Raw genomic sequence first — 26,570 nt, forward strand, 5'->3', positions numbered from 1 at the left:
AGGAAATGGCAACCTGCTCCAGTGTTCTTGCCTGGAGAATCCCAGGGACGGGAGAGCCTGGTGGGCTGCCGTCTATGGGGTCGCACAGAGTCGGATATGACTGACGTGACTTAGCAGCAGCAGCCCTTAGTTATATGGATTTCAGATATTTTAGTTCATCTTTGTTTTATGATGCAGAATTTTAAAAAATTAGTCAAATGGGTCAATATCTTTATTTAATGGCTTTGATTTTGTGCAGTTCTTAGAAAGCCTTCCTCACTTTAAGATTCTGTATTTATGTATATCATGCTTTCTTCTAGCACTTGCATATTTTCATTTTTAAAAATCCAAATCTCTAATCCATCTGGAATTTATTTCAGTAAGAGGAGTGAGACAGGATTCCAGCTTAATTTTTTTTCACAGAAAAACATGGGTTTTGAATCCTGGCACTTTAGCTCATTAGCTGTGTAATTTTAAACAAATAAGTTAACCCCTCTGAACCTCAATTTCTTTATCTGTGGAATAGGAATAATAATGCCTACCTAGTGAGGCTGTTGAAAAGGTTAAATAAGATTATATATGGAAACAGAATAGTTCCTGCATATAGTTAAGTGTTCAAATCATGGTCCAAATACCCAGGAACCTGGGAAAACAGGGCGTTTCCACAAGGGGAGAAGTTTGAGGTACGTGGGATACAGAGGTTACCTTGCAACTCGCCAGCGTGTGACTTCGGGTGAATCACTTAAACCCTTGGTTTCCTCACCTGCGTAATGAATGATAAGAACCAGTACTTGTGGAGAGGTCTGGATTAGATCATGTCTGTGAAAGCATTTGGTCAACTGTAAAGGGCCATAACAGAAAAGCTGGAGATTACAGCCTGATGAATGAGAAGCAGCCACGACACAGGTGGGTGTTTGCCATCCCTGGCCGGGGAGAATAATTAACTTGCAATAACCTGAAATTAGCAGCTGATGTAAAGCAAGTGAGCTTGCAGTACTTGATTATAGTAATGTTTAGTAATTGCCTTCTAGTAATTAAGCAATAATGAGCTTCCTGAGACAGAACCTTGTTAGAGCAAAAGACAGATCAAGCCCTTCCAGTTCAACGTAGGCTTCTTAAACACAGCCAGGGGAGTATGCAGACACGAGTACCTTGGGGAAGTGTGGTCCTTGTCTTTAAGAACAGACGGGAGGAGCCATAGACGTGTAGCACACAGCCCCCTGCAGCAGACAGAGCACATGTGGAGATAAACTGGGAGGAAGGGCCACAGCGCCCTGTGATTGTCCGGGAGGGAGAGAACCACTTGCTCAGCCCTGTGTGTCCGTCTGCACCCGGTCCCTGCAGCCCGGCCCAGACTGAAGAGCCCCGGCTCAGTAATGCTTTCTTCAGATGTTACTTGTCGCCCTTTTCTGTTCCTCATTTGGTTGTTTTGGATTCATCAGTCTCATATCTTGTTTCTCGGGCCCTACCCATCTTTCTCCACAGCTGGGAGGAACATACTCATGTTTCATGGAGTCCAAGTAGCAAGGGGTAGTAAAAGGTATTAATCTTAGAAAAGATTTTTCAGCTAAAATCATGTTTGGTAAATCCTAGATTAAACAGTTAACCAGTTTTCTTCATTGTGGAAAAACTTCCAGAACTTTTAAAGTCTCCAACCCTGGATTATAGTATTTAGTGTTTCTTGAAGTTATATCACTGTCCTCCCCCTCCCACTTCCTGCGTTTTTAGGGTCTTAGGAGCAAATGTTGAATGAATGCTGATGGGCCTTCTGGGTGTCTGTCCTATTTGCAGACCATGAGTTCTGATTTGGGGTTTTGGAAAAATAGCCCTCAGTGTGTAGTCACTCAGTCGTGTCCGACTCTTTGCAATCCTATGGAGTGTACGTAGCCCGCCAGGCTCCTCCATCCATGGGATTTTGCAGGCAAGAATATTGGAGTGGGTTGCCATTTCCTTCTCTAAGCCCTCTGTAGAAAATAAAAAAAGAGTTTGTACAATATTATGATTCTGTTTTTGTTTTAAAAATCTGTAAATTAAAAAAAAACACATTGATGTGAGAATATATATATTAAAAAAGCTAGAAGATTGTAGAACAAATTATTAACTGTACTGTCCCCGGGGCGGGTGTGGGTAGGGAAAGAGATTTTCCCTAGCGGACTTGCTTTCCTTCTTGTTTGACTATATGCTCTGCAATCAGTATATATGACTCTTGACTGAGGGTTAGGGATTTAAATTGATTATTATACTTTTGAAAACATTTGATTATTGTATATTTATTTACACACTGCTTTTCTGTTTATTTCCTGATTTGCAACTCAGTGACATAGGTTCTAATGTTGTTGTTATTTAATCACTAAGTTGTGTTCGATTCTTTGCGACCCCATGGACTGTAGCCCTCCAGGCTCCTCTGTCCATGGAGTTCTTCAGGCAGAAATACTGGAGTGGGTTGCCATTTCCTTCTCCAGAGAAATCTTCTGGACCCAGGGATTGAACCCACATCTCCTGCTTGGCAGGCAGATTCTTTACCACTGAGCCGCCAGGGAAGCCTCATAAATCCCCGCTTTATGGATGAGGAAACTGCTCTTTGGCTGACCCAGGTCTCTCGCTTTCCTGAAACACTCATGCTGCCTTTTTGGGTTAGCGAAGGGGCGGCACGTGCAGTGTTGGGGAGGGACCATGGCTTCTGTTCACTGACTCTCTCAGTTTGTAGAGCAAGGTTGAGACCTTGAACAGGAGAAGGACCTGCATGAGACATACAGCCTTTGAACAAGGACAAACCCCCAAATATCATTTTCTTTGGCAGGGGCTGGGGGACAGAAGGTAGGGCAGGGATCTGGCCCTGTGTTCACCAGAAGCCTTGACTTTAATAGGTTGTGCTGAGCCCAAAAGAGCAAGGGGAGAATGTTCTGATGTACAGCAGTGAATACAGTTTGTTTCGTTTTTTGAAAAGGTCACTTTGATAAGTGCTTCTATATTGCCAAAATCACATTGCTTAGAATGGTTTTTTTTTCCTTTTAAGCTTTTCACAGTACATCTTGTTTCCTTATCTTTTTAAAAATATATATTTAAACATGATCTATTTATTTATTTTTGATTGTGCTGGCTCTTAATTGCTGCGTGGGCTTTTTCTAGTTGCGGAGAGTGGGGGCTACTCTCCGGTTGCAGCACGCGGGCTTCTCATTGCGGTGGCTTCTCTTGTTGTGGAGCACGGGCTCTAGGGCATGCCAGCTTCAGAAGTTGCGGCAGACGGGCTCAGTAGTTGTGGCTCCCAGGCTCTTGAGCACAGGCTCAATAGTTGTGGTGCAAAGGTTTACTTGCTCTAAGGCATGGGAGATCTTCCCCAACCAGGGATCGAACTCATGTCTCCTGCACTGGCAGGGGAATTCTTTCCCATGGAGCCATCAGGGAAGCCCCTCTTTATCTTTTTTAAACTCATTTTTTTCTTTTCCTCTGTTTTTCCTTTTTTGAATTGTATGTACATATCCACTTACTTAGAGCTATTGCGGTATTTACGGTATTTGAGGCTTGGCTTGTTTATCTGAGCAGTGTTCCTGTTTATATCCCTTGTGCCGATACTTGGTTACAGGACAAACTGAACGGTGGATGTGGTTTGCTGGGGAAAGTCTGGATCCAGCTCTGAAAAGAGACCTGGGCACAGAGGGTGGAGCTGTGCTTGTATGACTGGCATCAGTGTGCGGCCCTTTCAGTGTGGTGTGCTGCTCCCAGAGCAGGGAGGTTCCAGAACACTGCAGTTCAGAGAGGCCTGGGGGTCCGTTCAGCTTAGCCTCCAGTCCTCCTGACAGTTGCAGCAGTGCGCTCTACCACCAGGCAGAGGGCAGCAGCATTCTACTTCAGAAGGAGCTGGAATTAGGAGTTAGATGCATCTGGCTTCAAATCCTGGTCTTAAGACTAACTAGCTGCGTGACTTTAGAATAAGCCCTCTGTGCCTCAGTTAGAAAAGGCAGAGGAACCAGAGATCAAATTGCTAACATCTGTTGACTCATAGAAAAAGCAAGAGAGTTCCAGAAAAACATCTGCTTCATTGACTCTGCTAAAGCCTTTGACTGTGTGTTTCACAGCAAACGGTGGAAAATTCTTAAAGAGACGGGAATACCAGACCACCTTACTTGCCTCCTGTGAAACTTGTATGCAGGTCAAGAAGCAACAGTTAGAACTGCACATGAAGTAACAGACTGGTTCCAAATTGGGAAAGGAGTACGACAAGGCTGTATATTGTCACCCTGCTTGTTTAACTAATATACAGAGTGCATAATGAGAAATGCTGGACTGGATGAAGCACAAGCTGGAATCAAGATGGCTAGGAGAAATATCAATAACCTCAGACACACAGATGACACCACCCTTATGGCAGAAAGCAAAGAAGAACTAAAGAGCCTCTTGATGAAGGTGAAAGAGAAGGGTGAAAAAGCTGTCTTAAAACTCAACATTCAAAAAATGAAGATCATGGCATCTGGTCCTATATCACTTCATGGCAAATAGATGGGGAAACAATAAAAACAGTGACAGACTTTATTTTCTTGGGCTGCAAACTTACTGCAGATGGTGACTGCAGCCATGAAATTAAAAGACACTTGCTCCTCGCAAGAAAAACTTTGACCAACCTAGACAACATATTAAAAAGAAGAGATACTACTTTGCCCGACAAAGGTCCGTCTAGTCAAAGCTATGGTTTTTCTAGTAGTCATGTATGGATGTGAGAATTGGACCATCAAGAAGGCTGAGCACTGAAGAATTGATGCTTTTGAACTGTGGTGTTGGAGAAGACTCTTGAGAGTCTCTTGGACTGCAAGGAGATCCAACCAGTCAATCCTAAAGGAAATAAACCCTTCACATTCACTAGAAGGACTGATGCTGAAGCTGAAGCTCCTATACTTTGGCCATGTGATTTGAAGAGCTGACTTACTGAAAAAGACCCTGATGCTGGGAAAGACTGAAGGTGGGAGGAGAAGGGGACAACAGAGGATAAGATGGTTGAATGGCATCACTGACTCAATGGACATGAATTTGAGCAAACTCCAGGGGACAGTGAAGGACAGGGAAGCCTGGTGTGCTGCAGTCCATGGGGTTACAAAGAGTCGGACATGACTGAGTGACTGAACAACAACAGCAAGTTAGGAATGGTCATAATAGTACCTACCTCATACGTTGTGGGACTTCCCAGCTAGTAGTAAAGAATCTGCCTGCAATGCAGGAGAACCAGGTTTGATCCCTGGTTTGGGATCCGCAGGAGGAGGGCATGGCAACCCACTCCAGTATTCTTGCCTGGAGAATCCCATGGACAGAGGAGCCTGGAGAGCTACAGTCCATGGGGGTCACACAGAGTGAAGCGACTTAGTATGCACATACGTTGTGAGGAGTAAATGAGCAAATACATGTAGATGAATATCTTGCATGTAAGAAACATTGAAGAGAAGAACATGGCACCCCACTCCAGTATTCTCGCCTGGGAAATCACATGGACAGAGAAGCCTGGCGGGCTACAGTCCACGGGGTCACCAAGAGTCGAACACGACTGAGCGACTGGTCAGCAGTTGCCAGAAACGCTGAATTACAAGAGAAGCCACTGCAATGAGCAACCTGCGCACTGCAGCTGGAGAGGAGCCCCCGCTCGCCGCAGCTGGAGAGGAGCCCCCGCTCGCCGCAGCTGGAGAGGAGCCCCCGCTCGCCGCAGCTGGAGAGGAGCCCCCGCTCGCCGCAGCTGGAGAGGAGCCCCCGCTCGCCGCAGCTGGAGAGGAGCCCCCGCTCGCCGCAGCTGGAGAGGAGCCCCTGCTCGCCGCAACTGGAGAAAGCCTGCCTGCAGCAACAAAGACCCAGCCCCGCCAAAAACAGATTTTAAAAAATTTTAATGAGAAACATGGAATAAGTGTCAGCTATTATTAACAATAATAGAACATACAGTTCCTAGAATTGTGCTTGGCCAGTAGCATATCTTGCGACGTGTTTGCTCCAGAGAAGGTGTGACTTTTGTTGTCAGTTTTGGGAGAGGGTGTAACTGACAGCTCCTGAGTGGATCCCCCCTCCCGGAATGCTGTGTCAGGGCGGTTGGTGATGCCTGGGCTCTTCCGTTACTTCCCAAACAGAAAGACTTCCTCAGAGCGCAGTTTCCAGACAGTCTTGTGAGCTTTTCACCCAGCAGTGTGTCTTCTATTAAAAACGAAACTGTAACCACGGCCAATCCCCAGGAGTTTACAGTGTAGCATTCACCACGGGCAGTCTGCGTTTTTAAAGGGACCAAACACTTTCCCTCTCAGAGGTTTATTAAAAAAAAAAAAAAAAGAGAACCACTCAATGGAGCACTGAAGTAATTTCTTACAGAAAGGGGCGGGACCTTTGCTCTTAGTCTGTGGCTCGCTCCAGGTGGTCACTGCCTGCAGCTTGAGCGTGACTCTGGGCAGGTGACTTCATCTTCTTTCCCCGAGGGCGCATAATTTGGGCTCTGCTGACCTTCTCTTAGGAGCCCTGTATCTCAGCCCTTTATTTTTGGACGTTCTCCTCTCGATCCTCCGCTTTGTTTCTTTGACCTCTGCCCAAGATGGAGACATCCATGTGTCGCAAATGATCTGAGCACAGAAAAAGCACATGACACAGGGCTGCGTTCTCTTTCGTTGACTTAGGAAGTGTGAGTTGTGGTCTGTGTGTGAGTCACACGGCCGCACATCTTCCCGCTCTCCTTGCACCTAACCATGAGATTTCTTTTCTTTTTGCTTTTAACAACTTTACTGAGTTTTAACCTTTGCGTTTTTAGCTGAACCCTGATCTTGATTCTTATCTAAACTGCTCCAGTGTGGTAGAAAGAATTTTGGATTTGGACCCAGAGGGGAAAAGAAAAGGGAAATCATGTTTACTGAGTCTTGCCCTCGTCGTTCGATTTGTCGGGTTTTTCTGAAGTTGCTAGTATGAGCCGGGCTTTGTGAAAGGCACTCTAGGGTGGTGCTTCGGGCCATGTGGGTGGTGGACCCAGGCTATCTGGGTTTGAATTTCAGCTCCATCAGCTTTTTAAGTGGGACCTTAATGACTTCTTAGCCCGTGCGTCAGTGTCCCCATCTGTCAAGTTAGGATGCTAATAGTGTCTACCTTATAGGAGTGTTGTGAGGATTAAATGAGTTAATAATATAGAATGAGGTGATGATGGTGGTGGTGGTAGTGGCGAAGACGATATTGACAGCAATGACGATGATACGGAGGGACTAGGATCAGGGCTCAACCAGAGAGCCCTTCACTGCTTTCCTGCTGCTCACAGAGCGTATGCACGTGCACGTGTGTGCTGAGGGACGCACTTGGAACGTGAGGCAGATATAAATAAATACAGTAAAACTTGGTGAGGGGAGGGGATAGGGGAGGCTCCTTTTGATGGCATGTATATCTTCTGGACTTGAAGTCTGGCAGTTGTCTTTATATTTGGACTACCCTCAGTTTACCCACCTGTAAACTGGGTCACATGAAACATCCGCCTCATAGACTTATAAAAAGAAATGGAAATAGACATAAAGTGCCAAGTATGGTGCCTGACATATGGTGAGTTGAGTGACCATTTATGGACCCAGATTCTTGACAGAGAGATACTTTTCCTCCGCTGTCCCAGGGAACAGAGACCTGCATGTTGGCTTGGCTGTCAGTCGTCTTTCCGAGGATCGTTGGAATCCACATAGAAATCACCCTTGTTCACATGGAACTGCCCTGGCTCCTTCGCAGGTCGCTTTGCAGTGGCCTCTCCCACCATCCCTGCGCCCTGCAGCCCTCAGCCCTTGGAGCTCTGGCGGCAGGTGGGCATCACCCTGGATGGCCCCCCCACCCAAGGCTCCCTCGCCCCCATGTGCTCACTGACCCCCCTTTACCTCCTTTACATTGACCCTCCTTTACTCCAGAGTCCACCAGGCTTGTTCCGCCTTCACCTTATGAAATGAGCTGTGCTCCTGGTGTTTTGAATTGTGACTAACTTCATCATTGTTCTTTAGCTTTTCTTATGTTGATCTCAAGGGCAGAGACTGTTTCATCTCTCTGTTTCCTGGGATGACTGTTTTTATTGTTTAGTCGCTAAGTCTTGTCTGACTCTTTTGCAGCCCCATGGACTGGAGCCTGCCAGGCTCCTCTGTCCATGGGATTTCCCAGGCATTCCCTTCTCTATGGGAGTGGGCTGCCATTCCCTTCTCCAGGGGATCTTCCCAAACCAGGGATCAAACTCACGTCTTCTTCTTGGCAGGCAGATTCCCTACCTCTGAGTCACCAGGGAAGTCCAAGAGACTAGCACAGTGCTATAGTAGGTACTGAATTGTTTTTACCAGGATGGGGTTTATGGGTACCAAGGCTCTTTTACACGGTCTTCTTTTTTCCTTTAAGTCTTCATAACAGTTCTCTGAAGGAGACAAAGCAGGTAGTCTTCTTTTTAGCACAGTCGAGAAACTAAGGCCTTTACTTCAGCTGTAGGCTCATTTGTTAATTATTTAATTCTGCAGAGTAGATGTTGACTAAGTGTAACTGTGTCCCATGGGCTAGGAAAATAGAGCTGAAAGACATCATCCTTTCCCTCAAAGATGAGGCAGACATTAGAACAAAGAATTGTATGACGTTTTAGGACAGAGGAATGGTGAACATGTTTATTTGGGGAAGATGAGCAGAAAACTCAGAGAGAAAGAGGTGCTTCCATCAGTCCCTAAAGGACTAACTTCCAAACATAGAAAGGTTAAGGATTGTTTTTTTATATACATTTGATTCCCTACAGTTACAAGTACTCAATAAACATTTGTAATAAACACACACACACACAGAAAGTGATCGAGAGGGTTTCCTGAGCAGAGGAAATACTGGAACATAGCCCAGGGGGATGAGAAGAAGGGTACTTTGAGAGGTGCTGCAGCATCCACACGGCTGGCAGGAGGTGAACAGCAACAGGGAGGTGGTTGAGGGGAAGATGGCAGCATCTCCCCCCGGTAGGACCCCAGGTCCCCCAGGACTTGCAAGAGACTGAAAGCTTCCTCCCTTCATTCACACTCCCAGTCTCGAGCCCTTCCTCCCAGAGGCACTCACAGCATCTACGTAAACCACCTGTCAGCTTTGCATGGGCTCCGCTTCGCTCCGCTTCCTTGCACCCCCAGCTTGTTTGCTCAGAGATTCATAATCTCCTTTTTGTGGCTAAAAGAAAACAGCTGACCACAGGAGCGACCTGCGACCTGACTGCTTGGAAGAGTAAAGGTTACCAGGTGAAAGGCCATCTGTGTCATTTGCTCTCCATAGCGTGAGGGGACCGGGAAGGGATAAAGGCCATCTGTGACCACACACCTGTGTTCCTCTCTCGCTGGCAGGATCACGGGAGGGGAGCGTTACATTGCTCCTCCTATGAGTCAGCCCCGTGGTTCCCGGGGAGACGGGCTGGCGCAGCTTGAGCTCTGTGGGCAAGTCTGACCAGGCCCATCTCACTCGTGCCTGTGTTTGCCTTGCAGCTGTGTAAATGAGTATGGAAGATTATGATTTCCTGTTTAAAATTGTTTTAATCGGCAATGCTGGTGTGGGGAAGACGTGCCTAGTCCGACGGTTCACTCAGGTAAGAACTCTGGAGTCTGGGGTGGGTTTCTCTGTGTGGCCTGTGGAGATGCTGGTGGTTTACTTCCTGAGTCGTGTCTTGACTCTTGCAACTGCATGGGCTGTAGCCCGCCAGGCTCCTCTGTCCGTGGGATTCTCCAGGCAAGAAAACTGGAGTGAGTTGCCATTCCCTTCTCCAGGGGATCTTCCTGACCCAGGGATCGAACTCGAGTCTCCTGCTTGGCAGGCGGATTCTTTGCTGCTGAGCCACCAGGGCCTTTAAGCCCTTTACAGGGTTAGGGGATCTTAATAGGATGGGTGAGTGGTACCCGCCCCAGCCTCTTGGCTGCCAGTCCTTTCCAAGCCCTTTCCAAGTGTACCAGCTCTGTAGCCTAAACTAGAAGGTTGGTTTTTAACATTTAAAATTTTCCATCTTATTTGAAATCTCAGCAGTGGTGAACACGACCACTCCTTCCTCTGTGAGATAACCTTTGCTCTTTTCTTTCCTTTTGTTTTGATTTTTTTAAATTGAAGTATAGTTGGTGAGCAGTATTATATGTTACAGGTGTGATTCACCATTTTTAAAAGGTTATATTCCATTGAGAGTTTAAAATATTGGCTGTATTCCCTGTGTTGTGTAAAAGATCCACACAGCTTATTTATTTTATACATAATAGTATGTATAGACTAGAGATTTTAAACCATCCCCAGGGAGCACGGCTCAGTGAGTTACCACCAACCCTCCCAAGCCTCCCGTGGCTTCCTCTAGTGAAAGGGGTGAGTGGTTTTGCTTTCAGTCTTCAGGATCAAAAATACCTTTGTTGTTGTTTAATCATTAAGTCGTGTCCAACTCTTTGTGACCCCATGGACTGTAGCCCTCCACGCTCTGTCCATGGGATTTTCCAGGCAAGAATATTGGAGTTGGTTGCCATCTACTTCTCCAGGGAGTCTTCACAATCCAGGAATCGAACCCGTGTCTCCTGCTTGGCAGGCGAATTCTTTTACCACTGAGCCACCTGGGAAACCCATCAAAAATACCTTATTGGATTAAAAAAAAACCCCGCAGATTACTCATTAATAATAATACAAATGAAAACCAATAATAATTAAGTGGAAACGAATTTGTACATCAAGTTAAACAAACATGTTCACTTTTTAAAAACTCAGATTCAAATTAAACCCCTCAAGCTCCCTGCTGATGCCCTCTCAGTTCCTCCCAGAAAACTGACTGAATCATTTTGGTTTAGAATCAGATATGCTGATTTTTCTAACCTACTCCATGAGAATGAAATGAGAACAATGAAGGACCATTTGAACCAAATTAGATGTTCCCTCTGAGTTGAGTCCTTTGTTCTAAGTATAAGTTCCCTTTGAGGGGCTGCCCTTTTGAGAATTACTGCCAGAGATTATATACCTGATTTTACCCAGAAATGGGTGGGAAATCGTTCTGAGATTGATCTTCTTTTGTGTTTTCCCGGAAGATGATGAATGGCATCCTTTTCAGGATTTATCATGCACGCATCTTGCATTTTCATCAAGTGCTAGTGAGGAAGTTGAGAAGAGCTCTTCTGTCTAAGGCAGAGGGCAGTTTGATGCTGGGGAAAGTGCACTGGCTTGAGAAGACCTGGACCTTCATCCCAACTCTGCCCAGGCTCGCCTGGGAGCCTTGCCCAGCCTCCCTGCTTTCCTTTGATCTCCAAGGCCCCTTCCAGCTCTGAGAGTCTGTGGTTCTATGGAAAACCAGAGAGGCCGATTGAATAACACAAACAGCTGGGGGGCACAGAGCAGTCTATGGAAATGTCAAGGATTTTCCCAGGATAATGAACACAGAATAGAACTTGTTACTGAGCTGGTGTGCATGTGTGCTTAAGTTGCTTCAGTTGTGTCCGACTCTTTGCAGCCCTGTGGACTGTAGGCCACCAGGCTCCTCTGTTTATGGGATTCTCCACCAAGAATACTGGACTGGGTTGCCATTCCCTTCTCCAGAGGATCTTCCCCACCCAGGGATCAAACCCACATTTCCTGCTTCTCCTGTGTTGCAGGCAGATTCTTTACCACAGAGCCACTGGGAAAGTCTACTTAACCATGGTCTGGTGAAAGAAAAAATGACAAGCTTACTGGCTTCTGGGTTCAGTCAGCCACCATGGCATAATATTTGAAACTCCAGCTGGTTTTACTTCCATCTAACGTTAGTAATCTTTTCTGCTTTTGGCAAGCGGATGAGATGAGACTGCAGAGATGTAAAGAAGTTTGCAGCCCCTTTATTGAAAATTCCCTTGACCTTGTCTTATTACTGAAAGTTCCCTTAGAAATTTTTCAGCTCACTCTTCTCATTTAATAGGTTAAAAACCCCCTGAGGTCTAGAGGAATGAAATGACTTATTAGCAATCTGGTACCATGTTAGTGGCAAGGCTGGGATGAGAAGCTAGATCTTCTAGCTCACAGCTTGATCATTTTTATCTTCTTCATGTTCTTTCCTTGGAGATCATAGGAATCTGGCCTTTCTTATTTAAAAGCCTAATTCTTATCATTAGGGGTAAAAATGCCTCCCCACCCCTTTTTTGGTCACACCACTAGGCATGTGGGATCTTTGTTCCCTTACCAGGGATCGAACCCGTGCCCCTGCAGTGGAAGCTTGGAGTCTAAACTACTGGACCACCAGGGAAGTCCAGAAATGTTTCCATTTTTAAACAGTTATATTTAGCAGACTCTTTGTGACCCTATGGACTATACAGTCTGTGGAATTCTTCAGGCCAGAATACTGGAATGGATAGCCTTTCCCTTCTTCCGGGGATCTTTTCCAACCCAGGGATCGAACCCAGGTCTCCTGCACTGCAGGTGGATTCTTTACCAGCTGAGCCACAAGGGAAGCCCAAGAATACTGGAGTGGGCAGCCTATCCCTTCTCTAGCAGATCTTTCCCAACCCAAGAATCGAACCAGGGTCTTCTTCATTGCAGGCAGATTCTTTACCAACTGAGCTATGAGGGAAGCCCAACCAATAAGCACACCACCCCTTAGTTTTTCTTTTCTGTTTACTTTATATCCGTCTTGACTCCTCAACTCCACCCCCCTTAGAGTTCATATTTCATAGACAGGAGTATGTTTGGTTTTGTTATTTAGTTGACAGTTAAAAATGGATTGGATTCAGCTGTTTTTGAGGCACGAGGAATTGGGGACTGAAATGATGAGCGAGACATTGGGAAGGGTTTGTTTTATTTTTTGGCATTTGTTCCACTGCAAAACAGCTGGAGCTATAAACTTGAAGCTTGGCAGCCTTGTGTTTGAGCCAAACCAAAATAGAAGAGAATTGATTCAATATTTGTAAGTAAAGTTATGAATGTTTATATTTACATGGTTTGCAGACGTGCAGTGAAACATTTGCTGTCAGTTTGATGCTCAGTCTTTCAAGTTCAAACTTTAATTAAAGACCTCTCTTATTAGGGAATAGACTTAATTAATGATGCCCCCAATCTTAGCTCCCAGAGCTAATAAAGTCCATTTTATTTTAATTTCTGGAAATTCTGGAGTGTGAATGTGAAGAGGGAAGAGAAGCTAGGTGGAGGGTTTTTTCTTGATAGAGTTCTTTCCCTCCAACTTCCTCTCTAAGCTTATGGGAAGTATTATGTAACAGTAAATTACAGTATATATATGATTTTACTAAAATCATACCTTTTTAGTTCAGCTTCCAATTTGATGTAAAGCTTTGTTTTGAAGTACTTACGTTAGACCAGAGAGGGACTGGTTTTTCTGAGGTCACCCGGAGCTCCTTAGGCTGCTTACTGCCTCTTGGGTTGGTGCTATTCTACTATTCTGTCCCCCGGATGAATTTATCTTTTTCAGTTATTGTCCCAGGGTCGTTGGCCCTGATCTCATGTAGTTGTATCTGTATAGAGGAAATAGTTATCACTGTCAGGGGAGAGGGAAATTCAGAGCATCACTGTCTCCTTCATGTTTCTTGTGTTGATTTCTTGTTTGTTTCTTCAGCCTGGTGGTTCACACCCATGGCTCTTCATGCCCTAGACTAATAGCCAGTTGTAATCTTCCTTGACCTTATCTTTTAGAGCACCTATCCACTTTGCCCGCACCCTAACCATCCCAGTTTCATCCCTACGGCTCCATGTTCCTGAGTCTTATCCTTGTGTCTGAGTTTTGTTTCATTCTTTGGAGTTAATTCCCCCGTCCTTTCCCAGTTCTCTTCCTTTTACCCTCTCTGTCTGCTTCCTTCTTTCTTTGTCCCTCTTTCCCCTTCCTTCTTCTTTCAACATTTCTTTCTCCCCCATTCATTCCCCTTTCTCCTCTCTCAAACACACAAAGCTAAATTAAATAGGGTTCCCATGACACTAACCAGAGTTCTCTCTTCTGTCAGTTAACTCAGCCAAAGCAAGGGGCTGGCAATGGGGGTAGGGGAGGATTTCATTTAATTGAAAGGTTTGCTTATTGTTATTTTTCTATTATTTCTGCTTTAGGGTCTTTTCCCCCCAGGACAAGGAGCCACAATTGGAGTTGATTTTATGATTAAGACAGTGGAGATTAATGGTGAAAAAGTAAAGGTAAGATGCTAAATGTCCAATAAGGCTTTCATTGTGCTATGTGAGAAGAAGCAGTTGTTTTCATAACATTTATTAAATCACCGAGTGGAAACCCACATTGAAAATGACGTACTCAGCCGTGACAGCTTATTTCCAGACAGAGTGCCTCTGTTCCCTTCACAGGGGCAGGAGGGGGTTGAGGATAATGTGTTTACAGATCAGAAGACACTGAGAGAAGAGCTAAGGCCAGTTTGTCTTGCTCTGGTCATGTTGGATGAGATGTAAAAACAAGGAAGAAATTTCCTCTGGAAATGTCTTGAGTTGGGCTCTTAAGACCTAGGTACTTCTTTTTTTTCTTTCTTTCTTTTTCTCTGTCTCTCCCTCCTTCCCTCCTTTCTTTCCACACTGCACACTTTGCAGGCTCTTAGTTCCCCAACCACGGATCGAATCTGGGCCCTCGGCAGTGAAAGCACCCAGTCCTAACCACTGGCCTACCAGGGAATTCCCTACCTCTTTCTTAATCACAGCCTCGTTAGAGAGCCTGCTGATTTCTACATTCCTCATTCTGTCATGTGAATCATTTATTCAAATTATTCCGTCTCCCACCCTACCCCAACCCCTGATAAGTGAGAAATACTAAATTAAGGGTCCAGGAAGGGTCCATGATCTGCCCCCCACCCCTGCTTTGTGGCCTCTGGGTACTTTGATACCTGAAAGAGCTACATTGGGTTCAGTAACAAGAAAAGGGAGGGAGTGGTTTTCAAGTGCCTAATATGTGTCAATCCCTCCGCTGCCTTCTTTTACATTTAACTCAATCCTTATTGTAAACCCTGTGAGGTAAATGCTAAATTATCTTCATTTTGTATTTTTTAGAGAGGTCGAGTTATTTATTTATCCATGATTACACAGTTAGCAAGGGAGGTAGGTGGGATATGAATTGGTTTTATATGAGCCAGTGAACCCCATCGCCTCCCTGGGGTCTCCCCTGCTATGGAGCAGGGGAGAAGGCAGGCATAATGAGCCATTACCTTGGAGCAAGGAAAGAGGGAGATGATGGAAAGAAATGTGCGGTAAGACTAAGTTACTTGGAAGGCGGGTAGAGATACTGATCTTTGGCACTATGCCCGTCAGACTGAGTGAGATTCCACAGTCAGACCTTTCAGAGCTGAGGGCTATGGAAAGAAGGGGTGATCCTTGGATCAACATGTGGCATCAGCGTTCTAGCCATACCCCAACTTCAGCACTTCAACCTCAGTATCCCATCCTCGGCACCTCAACCTCAGCACCCCAACCTCATACCCCACCTCAGCATCCCAACCTCATACCCCAACCTCAGCACCCCAACCTCATACCCCAGCCTCAGCATCCCAACCTCAGCACCCCAACCTCAGCATCCCAACCTCATACCCCAGCCTCAGCATCCCAACCTCATACCCCAGCCTCAGCATCCCAACCTAAGCACCCCAACCTCAGCACCCCAACCTCAGTACCCCAACCTCATACCCCAACCTCAGCATCCTAAGTGTGAGTCCATGCCACTTGCATCCTTCTCCCACAGGTACCTGCAGTCCTGCCTTCGGATGCCTCAGAAAGGACAGAGAAGCTCCAGGGTGCTCTTACAGCATGCCACAGGCACACAAAACTGTGTTTAGGATGAGGCTCCTGAGTGGGGGACAGAAACTTTCCCAGTGTCGCTTCCAGCCCTGACTCCTCAGAGGGGTTCGTTACTGCAGACATCTACACCAGATACAATAGTGATGGAGAGCTGGGCCTTCTGGAAAACAGCATGTGGACTCCATGTGAGCGTCCACTGGAAAGGTCAGAAAACCAGTGCGCTGAGGTGGAGAGAAGGCGCTGGGCTGTGGGGAGAGGAGGAAGCCAGGAGTGTGCACTCACGAGGCAGTGGCAGGAAGAGCCATGAGTAGTTCTCTCTTGTTCCAGCAGAGGGAGCTGGTTGCCATCCCAAGGAGCTGGGTTAAGATCACCAGGCATTTTATTTCCAGAGATTTGGTTTTCTCATTTATATCCATATATATGTACGAGTTCATTCCTTTGACCGAAAGGTTCGCGCCTGCCGTGTGCCAGGTTCTGGGAATAGAAAGCAGCGAATAAAGAAATGGTCCCCATTGTTAAAGAACAGGCTTATTTTTCTTTCCTCAATTCCCAAGTTTAGTTATTACATTTATTCCACTTTCTGTGAACCATAACCTCATTTTTAAGTACTTATTATACTCAGCTAAAAATCCATCTTTTTATAGCATCTGAATCTACCTCAGACTCCCTGAGAAGGTTTGTGTCTTACTCATCTTTGGATCACAGCACAGTTCCCGTTTCTATCGTCATTTCAGGCCTCTGTGAGAAGTGAGAGCTGGCTCATCTCCCAAATCCAGCTTTAATGACTCTTTGCCTGTGAATCTTTCTAGCCATATTTGTAGAATCAAGACAGAAGATGACCCTCTTCAACCACAGTAATCCAAGGGTCTCATGAACACGGACACAGGAGGAGAGCAGCCGCGTCTCACTGAGGAAACAGTTATTTTCTCACTATTGTCAGTGTTCATTAACAGGAACCGAGTACCTCTTCTTAATGAGAGTTTAGTGAGCTTTTGCTGGGAGTCTGCAGGCTTTCCCAGTGCCCTGGAGAGCCCGTGGAAAGAGAATTCACTGCTGGTTTGCGCATAATCACCCACCTGGTGAGAGGCAGGGCAAGACCTGAATGCTAATTTTTCTCCCGACTGCTCACCATCCTCTCTCAGCTTTCCCTACAAGTCCCTTTCTTTCTAGGATGGCTCCCAGGATCACAGGCAGCTAATCAACGGTATTAGAAGGATTCCCATAGCAATTAAGTGAAGAAAGTGGAAGTGTTAGTCACTCATTTGTGTCCAACTCTTTCCGAGCTACCCCATGGACTGTAGCTCACCAGGCTCCTCTCTGTCCTTGGAATTATCCAGGCAAGAATACTGGAGTGGGTTGCCGTTCCTTTCTCTAGGGGATCTTCCCAACTCTGGAATTGAACCCAGATCTCCTGCATTGCAGGCAGATTCTTTACTGTCTGAGCCACCAGGGAAGCCCATAGCTATTGAGGTTTAGAGTCAAATCAGTGGAGGCAAAGTTAAAGAAGGGGCCCTTCTCTTAAAGTGGTCTGCATTATGAAGGTGACCTTGGGTAGAAAATATAATTAAAACCTATATAGAATTTTCTCTTATCCATTGATTTCTCTTAGCCTGTCATAAATTAATGTGTATTAAGTAAAACTTGAAGCTCAGTCTATGACATTTTAACCTTAGGAGATTCGTTATAATAGAAATAGAAGATTTGCTGGATTTTTCTCTCATCAGGTATGCATTGTGTAGATAGGAAAGTCTTGAGAGTATGCACACGTGTTTGCTTTTACAACCATCTGTCCATCCTTTTGTTCATCCAGCCATCCTGTGTCAGAGTGAATGCTTTGTACCAAGCACTGTGGTATGCTAAAGCGTCTTTCTTCCCTAGTAACTTCCTGTCATCTTTCACAAACATTTCATCTGTGAAACCTTCTTTACTCCCTATTCATCACTTAAGCAGGATGAGCCCATCCTTCCTTTGTGATTCCACCATCCTCAGGTCATTCAGTTAGCCATCACTTCAGTGTGTCCAGCATGAACCACGGACTGTTTTAGGCGGGGCCCTGGGGTATATGGTTAAATAAGAGACAGCCTTTGCCCTCAGAGAACTCAGTCTTACAAGGGGACACAGTAGATTGCAATACTTTTTTTTTTTTGGCTGTGCCACATGGCATGTGGGATCTTAGTTCCCTGACCAGGGTTCGAACCTGCACTCCCTGCACTGGAAGTGCAGAATCTTAACCTTTGGACCACTTGGGAAGTCCCTGTAGTACATTTTTGTAGCAGTGAGGCAGTAGAGGTGTGAGTGGTAGTGCAAAGAAGAGAGTGGACGATAGCATAGCCTCATGCTGGAAGTGAGAGTGGTTAGAAAGCCCCAGGCAGGGTTATTGAGAACATATCAATGGGCAGAAGACCCATACCAGGAGACACTCTCCTGCTGGCCCCTCTTTAATAGAACATCTCATATCTTACCACGGGCTTCCCAAGTGATGCTAGTGGTGAAGACGCTGCCTGCCAGTGCAGGAGATGTACGAGACATGGGTTCAGTCCCTGGGTGGGGAAGATTCCCTGGAGGAGGGCATGGCAACCCACGCCAGGATTCTGGCCTGGAGAATTCCATGAACAGAGGAGCCTGGTGGGCTACAGTTCCTAGGGCTGCAAAGAGGCAGACATGACCGGACGACTTCGCATGCACACCTATCTTATCATAGTTAGTCAACTGTGTATTCATCCTCCTTTACTATGAGCATTTTGATATCAGGGATTGTATTTTATTTATCTTTGAATCTTCCGTCAGCACAGTGCTCTGCATCTATTTATGATCTGTAAATGCTGAAAAAGAGCAAGCAAATTGCAGAGAGAACAGTGAAACCAAGTTGAGTAATAAAGGCAGTGGAATATGGATCTCCTCAGAAATTAACCATAAGGCTAGAAAGAGGAAGCTCCCTTTGGGAAAGCAGCCTGCATCTCCGCCAAGACATTTAATTGCTTTTCTGGAAAATATTTTGGTGGTTTTAATTCTCAGAGCTGTTCTCAAGATATGCCTGTCACGAGAACATACTGATGTCTAAGGATCAGCAGTATTAAATCCAATCACAAGTGTTTTTCAAGGTTCACTGTGGCATTAAGATAATAGTCTTTTGTTCTAAGACACAGCCTGGAGAGGGGAACCATGTCCCTAGGTTTGAGACAGAGAAGAGAAGTAGCTTTTGTCCTGGCAAAAGCTGTAACATCTGTATGGCTGCCCTCAGCACACACAGGCTTTCATGTACATCATCAAAGGGCAGCTGTGACTTCAAATCAAAGGAGAGCCTGTGTGCCTCTCTTTGGTGGCAGGGACCACTGGTCAGTCTCAGTCTTCTCGGCTAAGCTGATCTGAGCAGAGGGTGACACCGACTGCCTCGTCCTCTCTGGATGCAGTTGGATGTCTAAATCAGCCTCTGGCAGCAGAGCAGCACGGTGTATGGACTGAGTCCTCTCTTGGGGGGTCAGAGTCTGGAGTCTGAGTCCCAGCCTTGTGAGTTACCTGCTAATGAAAGGGAGGCGTAAACTCGCCTACCTCACTGGGATTTGTAAGGATGAGATGAGACCATGAATAACTATTTGAACATTTACTATTTTCCAGACACTGTAGGGGATAACTGAGAGGAAAATGGACCCCAAACTCCCCCCGTCATGAAACTTTCCATCTAATGAGAAAGATGGTTATGGAACACGTTATTACAAATACATAAGTGATTCAAGTGTTTCAGGTGGGACTTCCCTGCTGGTCCAGTGGTGAAGAATCTGCCTGCCGATGCAGGGGACACGGGTTTGATCCCTGGTCTGGGAAGATCCCACATGCTGTGGGGCCAGCTAAGCCCGTGTGCCCAGCTACTGAGCCTGTACTCAGGAGCTCATGGGCCACAGGGAGAGAAACCACTGCACTGAGCAGCTCATGCAGTGCAGCTAGAGAGTAGTCCCTGCTCATTGCAACTCGAGGAAGCCTGCAAGTAGCAACCAAGGCCCCGTGCAGCCCCAGAGAAAAAGTGTGTTTGGTGCTGTGATAGGAAATTATAGGCTTGGTTAGAGTTGAGATGATTTGGGGGTAGAGATGGGGAACCTGGCCTAATCTGAAGGTTCCAGAAGTCTTCCCTGAGGAAATGATGTCCGTTAATGGGGTGGATGCACCCTGTGACACATGACATCAATGCAGTGAGAAGGGAAGATTACTCTCAGTGTGATTTCTCAAGGCCTCGGCTTTGTTCCGCTCTCAGCAGTCTCTCTGGGGAACAGTTTCTCTCGCAGAAGTCTGCTCTGTGCAGGGAAATTCAGGTTGAAGTGAGAGGTGTTTCGCCTTCTTTGTTTTTAGAACCATCAGTTATGAGGTCTTCAAACTAGTAAATGACTTCAGCAGGTTTGCATGTTATTAACCTCTTTTAATAAAGAAGCCGCCAAAGCCAAAGGAGATTAAGTGACTTGCCGAAGGTCAGAGGGCTTACAGATGGTGGAGGGAAATTATTTTCCTTGTCTGCCATGGCATTGCTCCTGTTTTCATGATCAAAGATCATACCTTAATATATTCATGTGAATGGATTTTTTTCCCCCTCTCCAGTTGTTGGCTGAAATGCCAACAGTCACAGAGTGATACCTTGCCCTGGATCCCGACTTTTGTACTAGGGCATTGTGATGAAGGGCAGAGACTCTGGGACTTCCTGGTGGTCCAGGGGTTGAGACTCTATGCTTCCAGTGCAGAAGGTGTGAGTTTAGTTCCTGGTCAGGGAACTAGGATCCCACAGGCCACTTGGCATGGCCAATTCAAAAAAAAGAGCAAGGACTCGGACCACAATGCATGGTTGAATCAGCTTTAGGACATATTGGCTGTGAGACACTGGGCAAGTTAATTAATCTCTCTGTGCCTCAGTTTCCTCACATGAGAAATGATACAGGAATAGTATTTACCTACCTCATAGAGTTCTTGTGAGGAGTAAATGAGTTATTATGTGTAGAGTACTTAGAATAGAGCTTGGCACATAAATGCTTGACAGTTTGATTGTCTAGTTTTTTTTTTTTTAATAAAGAATAGAGGGAATTTTCAAAATAAAAAGGAGAGCATTTAAAATATGTTCTAAGAGTGTAAATCTTTAACAAGACCTAGGAATATACTTTCTGATTTAGAAAACCAACAAAAAGAAAAATTAAAGATATGAACAATGAAGAATCTATGGATAAAAATAGCAGTTCTTATATGGTAGAAACCAACACAGTATTGTAATTATCCTTCAATTAAAAATAAATAAATTTAAAAAATAGCACTTCTTAGGGGAAACAGGCTTATAATAAAAGTTAAGTAATTGTAAATACCCTAATTTTACGTTTTAAATGAAATTGTATGAAAATAATCTGAATGCCTTTTAAAAAAAGAATAACGGGGAAACTAAAAAAAATTTAGCAAAGAAAACGCAAAGCAAGTCCCTCTCTTTCACCAGAAGGAATTTTTAAAAAATTAGAGGTGCCTTTCTTTTACAGCAAAAAACAGCCATGAACTTATTTGGGTGAAGGTGTTTCTATTTCTACACACTGGAAGCGTACTGGAGTGGGTTGCCATTTCCTTCTTCAGTGAACCACGTTTTGTCAGAACTCCATCTTGGGCGGGCCTGCACAGCATGACTTATAGCTGAGTTACACAAGCCCCTTCACCATGACAAGGCTGTGATCCATGAAGGGGGTTCATTGGAAGGACTGATGCTGAAGCTGAAACTCCAGTACTTTGGCCACCTGATGCAAAGAGCTGACTAATTGGGAAAGACCCTGATGAGGGAGAGGTGGTGGCAGATGATGAGATAGTTAGATGGCATCAGTGACTCAATGGACATGAGTTTGAGCAAACTCCAGGAGACACTGAAGGACAGGTGTGCTGCAGTCCATGTGGTTGCAAAGAGTCGGACATGACTGAGTGACCAACCAACAACAAGAAGGCAAGGCTTTCTTTCTTCTTTGCTTCGCCAACCTGATCCTTCTTTTATGCCTTTACAGCTTCAGATCTGGGACACAGCAGGTCAAGAGAGATTTCGGTCCATCACCCAGAGTTATTACCGAAGCGCCAATGCCTTGATCCTTACCTATGACATAACCTGTGAGGAATCCTTCCGTTGCCTTCCTGAGTGGCTGCGGGAGATAGAACAATATGCTAGCAACAAGGTCATCACTGTGCTAGTGGGTAAGTAAGGACTGATGAGGAGGGAAATTGATTTGTGAGCATCAGAGAATTTATAATCACATAAGGCTTGTGCCTTGGCACCTTGCAAGAATAGTCTTCACCAGGGGTCCCCAACCTCTGGGCCATGGACCAGTGCCTCATGTGAGATCAGCAGCAGCATTAGAGGAGAACTGAAGTGCGCAATGAATGTGATGAGCTTGAATCGTCCTGAAACCATGCCCCTACTCTGCCCATGGGAAAATTGTCTTCCACAAAACTGGTCCCTGGTGCCAAAAAGGTTGGGGACCACTGGTCTACAGCTCTGTAATTCATGCAGTCAGCGTTCAGTTCTTCTGATTGCAGTTGAAGAGAAAATGAAATAGAGTCTAACCCACGGTGATGATTTAGAAAAGTAGAGAACACTGCTGATTGATTTTCCTATCAGCATAGTCTCTAGAAGAAGGTGGATTGCCATGAAAGTTATATGGGCTGCTGAGCATTAAAAAAGGAACTTCCCTGCAGCTCATATGGTAAGGAATCTGCCTGCAATGCAGGAGACCCAGGTTTGATTTCTGGGTTGGGGAGATGCTCTGGAGAAGGGTATGGCAACCCACTCCAGTATTCTTGCCTGGAGAATCCCATGGACAAAGGAGCCTGGCAGGGTACAGTCCATGGAGTTGCAAAAAGTCAGGCATGACTGAGCAACTAACAGCACTAATACTAAGCATTTAAAAAAAAAATCTAGGCCATGGAAACTGCTGATCTAGAAGATATATCTAAGTTGATAAGGAATTCACTATTGAAGCAATTGTGTTTTGCTTAAAAAATGGATCTTGGTTAACTTTTTTCCCCTTCTTATGTTTATACTGATCTGAGAAATTCTAATTTTCAGAAAGAATCCCTTAAGGGAAATTCTGCAGTGTATTTCATCTTATAGGAGGGTAGAACCTCTAGTATGAGGGGAAAACAGAAAACAACCCATGGTTTTTTTGTGGTAATAAATGCACCCGTTATAAATGGAATTGCAGTGAAATGGACCAGATTATTAAAAATCCTCTACTGGTGATGGAAAAATGTTAATAATATATGGTTGTTAAAAAGTTTCCTTCCTGGGAATTCCATGGTGGTCCAGTTGGGACACCACACGCTTCCACTGCAGGGGGCACAGGTTTGATCTCTCGTTTATGTCTTGTCGGGAAACTAAGACCCTGCACACCGTGTGATGTGGCCAGAAGAAGATTTTTTTCTTCCTAAGAAGTAACATTGTTGTATGTTCTAGAAAGACACAAATTTTGGAAATCTGATAGAGATTCTCAGAAACATTAAGTTAAAAATCATGGTTAACAGTAAGTTAAACAAACACATTAGAATAAAGCATTATAGCTGGTGTGTGTGTGCGAGGAATCATATTAAGGACATTGTGTGTCACGATCTCAAATTTACAGATGAGGAAAGCAAGGCTCAGAGAAGTCAAGTTCTTTGTTCAAGGTCACACAGCATGTTAGATCGACTCCAGAGGCTGTGTTTATCCAGCTGTGATGTGCTGCCTTGTAACAAATTGCTGGACTTTTCCTTCAGGCTGCTGGGTTAAGTATTTGCCTCTCTATGAGTACCAGTGCCCCCTACTCAGATCTGAAAACCCACCTGCACATTGGAGAATCTTTGCTGGGAAGAGCTTGAAAGCCCTCTGCTCTGGACAGAAAGCCCTGAGAACTTGAGTCAAAGCATTACTACTTGGGATTCTGTTTAAGGAAGTTAAATGCACAGATGAGGGAACATAATTAGTCAGCTCGATATGAAAGAGGCACTGGCTTTTTTTAAAAAACTTTTATTATGGGAAATTTTAAACATAAGCAAAATAGAGCAAACCGTATAATGAACACCCATCTGCACGTCTCTCAGAGTTGACAGTGAACAGCTCACAGCCGGTCTTGTTTTATCTGTTCCCCACCTCTTCTGTCTGCCCTCCCCTTCAGGTTATTTTGAAGCCAATCCAAGATGTCGTATTAATTCAGTTTGTATTATGTCAGTGTGCATCTCTATAAAAGATATGTCTTTTAATTCTCCTTTTAGCTGGAGGTTATCCTTCCATATTTGCTTCCTGGGGATTTGCTTGTTAAAGCATTTGTTTGTGCGGTGGCGTTTTCAAGTCTGCATTTTACTATTTCAGCTTGGCGGTGTCATTTGATGCATTCTTCTGTCACTTAAATCTCTGGCAGATTTGCAGGGGAATCTAGAGCCTGCTCAGATTCATGGTTTTTGTTTTTTGTTGTAGCAAATATATTGTGTAGTTGGTGTTCTGAGGTGCTGTTCTCAGGGCAGTCGAGAAAAATGCTTGATTCTTTGTTTTTATTTTTTAAGCTTAGTCACAGAAGTTTTGTAAAAAGTCTTTTTATTGTGTTAGTTAGTTTGGGCCGTTCTGGGCCTTCACTGTCGCGTGCAGGCTTTCTCTAGTTGCAGAGATCAGGGACTACTCTTCACTGTGGTGCGGGCTTCTCCTTGTGGTGGCTTCTCTTGTTTCGGAACACAGGCTCCAGGTGCGTGGGCTTCAGTAGCTGTGGTGCAAGGGCTTAGTTGCCCCGTGGCACGTTGGGATCTTCCCAGACCAGGGATTGAACCGGTGTCCCCTGCATTGCAAGGTGGACTCTTAACCACCGGATCACCAGGAAAGCACTCTTTTTCATTTATTACTTTTCAAAATAATGAGTTGGTTCCCAAGTCTTCCAAAAGTAACTATTAAAGTTTGTTTTTGTTTTAAATATTGTTATAGATTTAAATATATTTGATGTATTCTAGTCCTTTGCAGTTATTATTATTGATGCTTCTATTGTTCCAACTTTGACAGGGGGAGCCTCTTCACTCTTGAGTCCTTTTGACATGACCTGGGAATCCTTGATGATTTTCTTGCTTTCTGGGATGACATGTTCCAGGTGCATCTAATGCATTTCCTATCCCTGACCTGGAATTAGCAATTTCTTTAAGAAATTCTATTGATTTTCAATGGGAAGTTGTATTTAGAAGCTAAGCCAAGGTGATAGGAATCATCTTTACCGTAGAGTTGGGGCGGGGGGTGTGACGGCTTTTAGGCTTTCCAGTGGACAGAGCTCGTGTACGTGTGTTTGTGTGGTGGATTCTGTAGCTTCTACAGGGGAGTGTCTCATTAGGCTCTGCGGAACACTTTGACCCACAAGACTACCATCGGCCACATGGCATCACAGACATTTAGGGGGATACAGGACAGCAAACACAGCTTAACAGCAGGTCAGTGCCAAGCGTTCCCCTTCAGTGGAAGCAGCCCTCATAGAGTGAGTCCACAGAGCTGCCCAGGACCTCCCGGGACAGTTCAGGCGTGAGGCAGCAAGGCTCACTCAGGCAAGTGCAGGGTCCGCTCTGGCTGCAGCCTCAGTGCCCCCATAGGAGCCAGTCTCTCTTGTAGTAGCCCAACAGCCCTAACTTCCAGGGTCTTTCCAAATGAAGAATTGCCACACTTAGGGAAGCCCAAAGTTAAGGCTTTCCATTAGGTATTTATAATTCATACACAGAATTCCCAGGCCGGATGGAGTGTATCAATCAAGGGTCACTTTTACCATGAGCAATGTTGCCAGCCACCACAGTCGATGTATCACCTTTGTCAGATTTCCAAAACAGAAGTACAACAGTTTTTAAAGATAAAGTAACACCATGAATTATTCACACCGATACTTCCATTTGTAATTCAGGACTACAGGAATTTTCCTTTACCTCATTAAGCTTATATCCGTGTTTCCATTCTCCCATGTCCCAAATCCCTGACTCCATGTCACCAGCTTAATTACTTATTCGCTTTATCCCCTAAAACCTGTACAGCAGCCACAGAGTAATGCTGCTAACATGACCACTAACAAGATGATTTCTGCAGCACTTTAAGATTTTTTCCTTCAGTTCTGTTTGTCCTTATACGCCGCTGGGCATGCGTAGTTCCATTACTGGTTAAATTCCCTTCAACTTACCTGAAATAGTTCCTTTTTGTGTGGTCATGCCACTTTGTGATAACCAGCTTCATTTGTTTAATTTTGTTTTCAATGTTAGGAATTGCTTTTTAAATTCAATTTCATATTGTATAGTCATATAAAACATTGATAAGGTTCTGAAGTCAAATCTATGACACAAAGTATATTTAGAGAGGTCTGATTTTCACCCCTCACCCTTGTTCCTTTCACAGGTAATAATTATCTTTAAAATTAAAATTTTGTTTCAGTCTCTCATTAATAAAATAAGACACTGTATGTATGTATTTTTTCATCCCCTTTCCTTAGATCGAGAGCTGGGTCTTATATATACTTTTTTCCTGCTTTATTTGCTTAATGACCAGTCCTAATGTCTCATTCCATGATAGCCTGTAGAGATAGTCCTCATTGCTTTTTTAAAGTAATATTGTTTACTTTTATTCATTTATTCATATTTGGCTGCACTGTGTCTTCGTTGCTGAGCGCAAGCTTTCTCTAGTTGTGGTGTGCAGGCTTCTCTTGTTGTGGAGCACGGTCTCTAGGGTGTGTGGGTTCTGTTAAGTGTGATGTGAGGGCTCAGTAATTGTGGTACATGAGCTTAGATGCCCCACAGCTGTGGGATCTTCCAGACCAGGGACCAAACTCATGTCCCCTGTGTTGGCAGGCAGATTCTTAACCACCAGACCACCAGGGAAGTCCTTCCTTATTGCTTTTTCCTGTGGCACATAACTCCAGATAGCTATGGTTATAACACTTTAT

General features: G+C 44.8%; 1 protein-coding gene across 2 annotated transcripts in view; it reads left to right on the forward strand.

Annotated features, from left to right (window-relative positions):
- Window positions 1-26,570, forward strand: part of RAB30 (RAB30, member RAS oncogene family) — a 100,152-nt gene that overhangs the window by 65,311 nt on the left and 8,271 nt on the right. The window contains exons 1-4 of one of the 2 annotated variants that reach the window (XM_006055636.4): window positions 9,023-9,194; window positions 9,435-9,535; window positions 13,981-14,064; window positions 21,663-21,846. In XM_006055636.4, coding sequence (XP_006055698.1) covers window positions 9,443-9,535; window positions 13,981-14,064; window positions 21,663-21,846 — 361 coding nt within the window. In that variant the 5' untranslated portion in view covers window positions 9,023-9,194; window positions 9,435-9,442. Of the gene's footprint in view, window positions 1-9,022; window positions 9,195-9,434; window positions 9,536-13,980; window positions 14,065-21,662; window positions 21,847-26,570 lie in introns of those variants that run through there. The other variant, XM_006055635.4, reaches the window with a different exon arrangement.

The sequence above is a fragment of the Bubalus bubalis genome, chromosome 5, assembly GCF_019923935.1.
Source record: "Bubalus bubalis isolate 160015118507 breed Murrah chromosome 5, NDDB_SH_1, whole genome shotgun sequence".
NCBI classification, from domain to species: domain Eukaryota; kingdom Metazoa; phylum Chordata; class Mammalia; order Artiodactyla; family Bovidae; genus Bubalus; species Bubalus bubalis.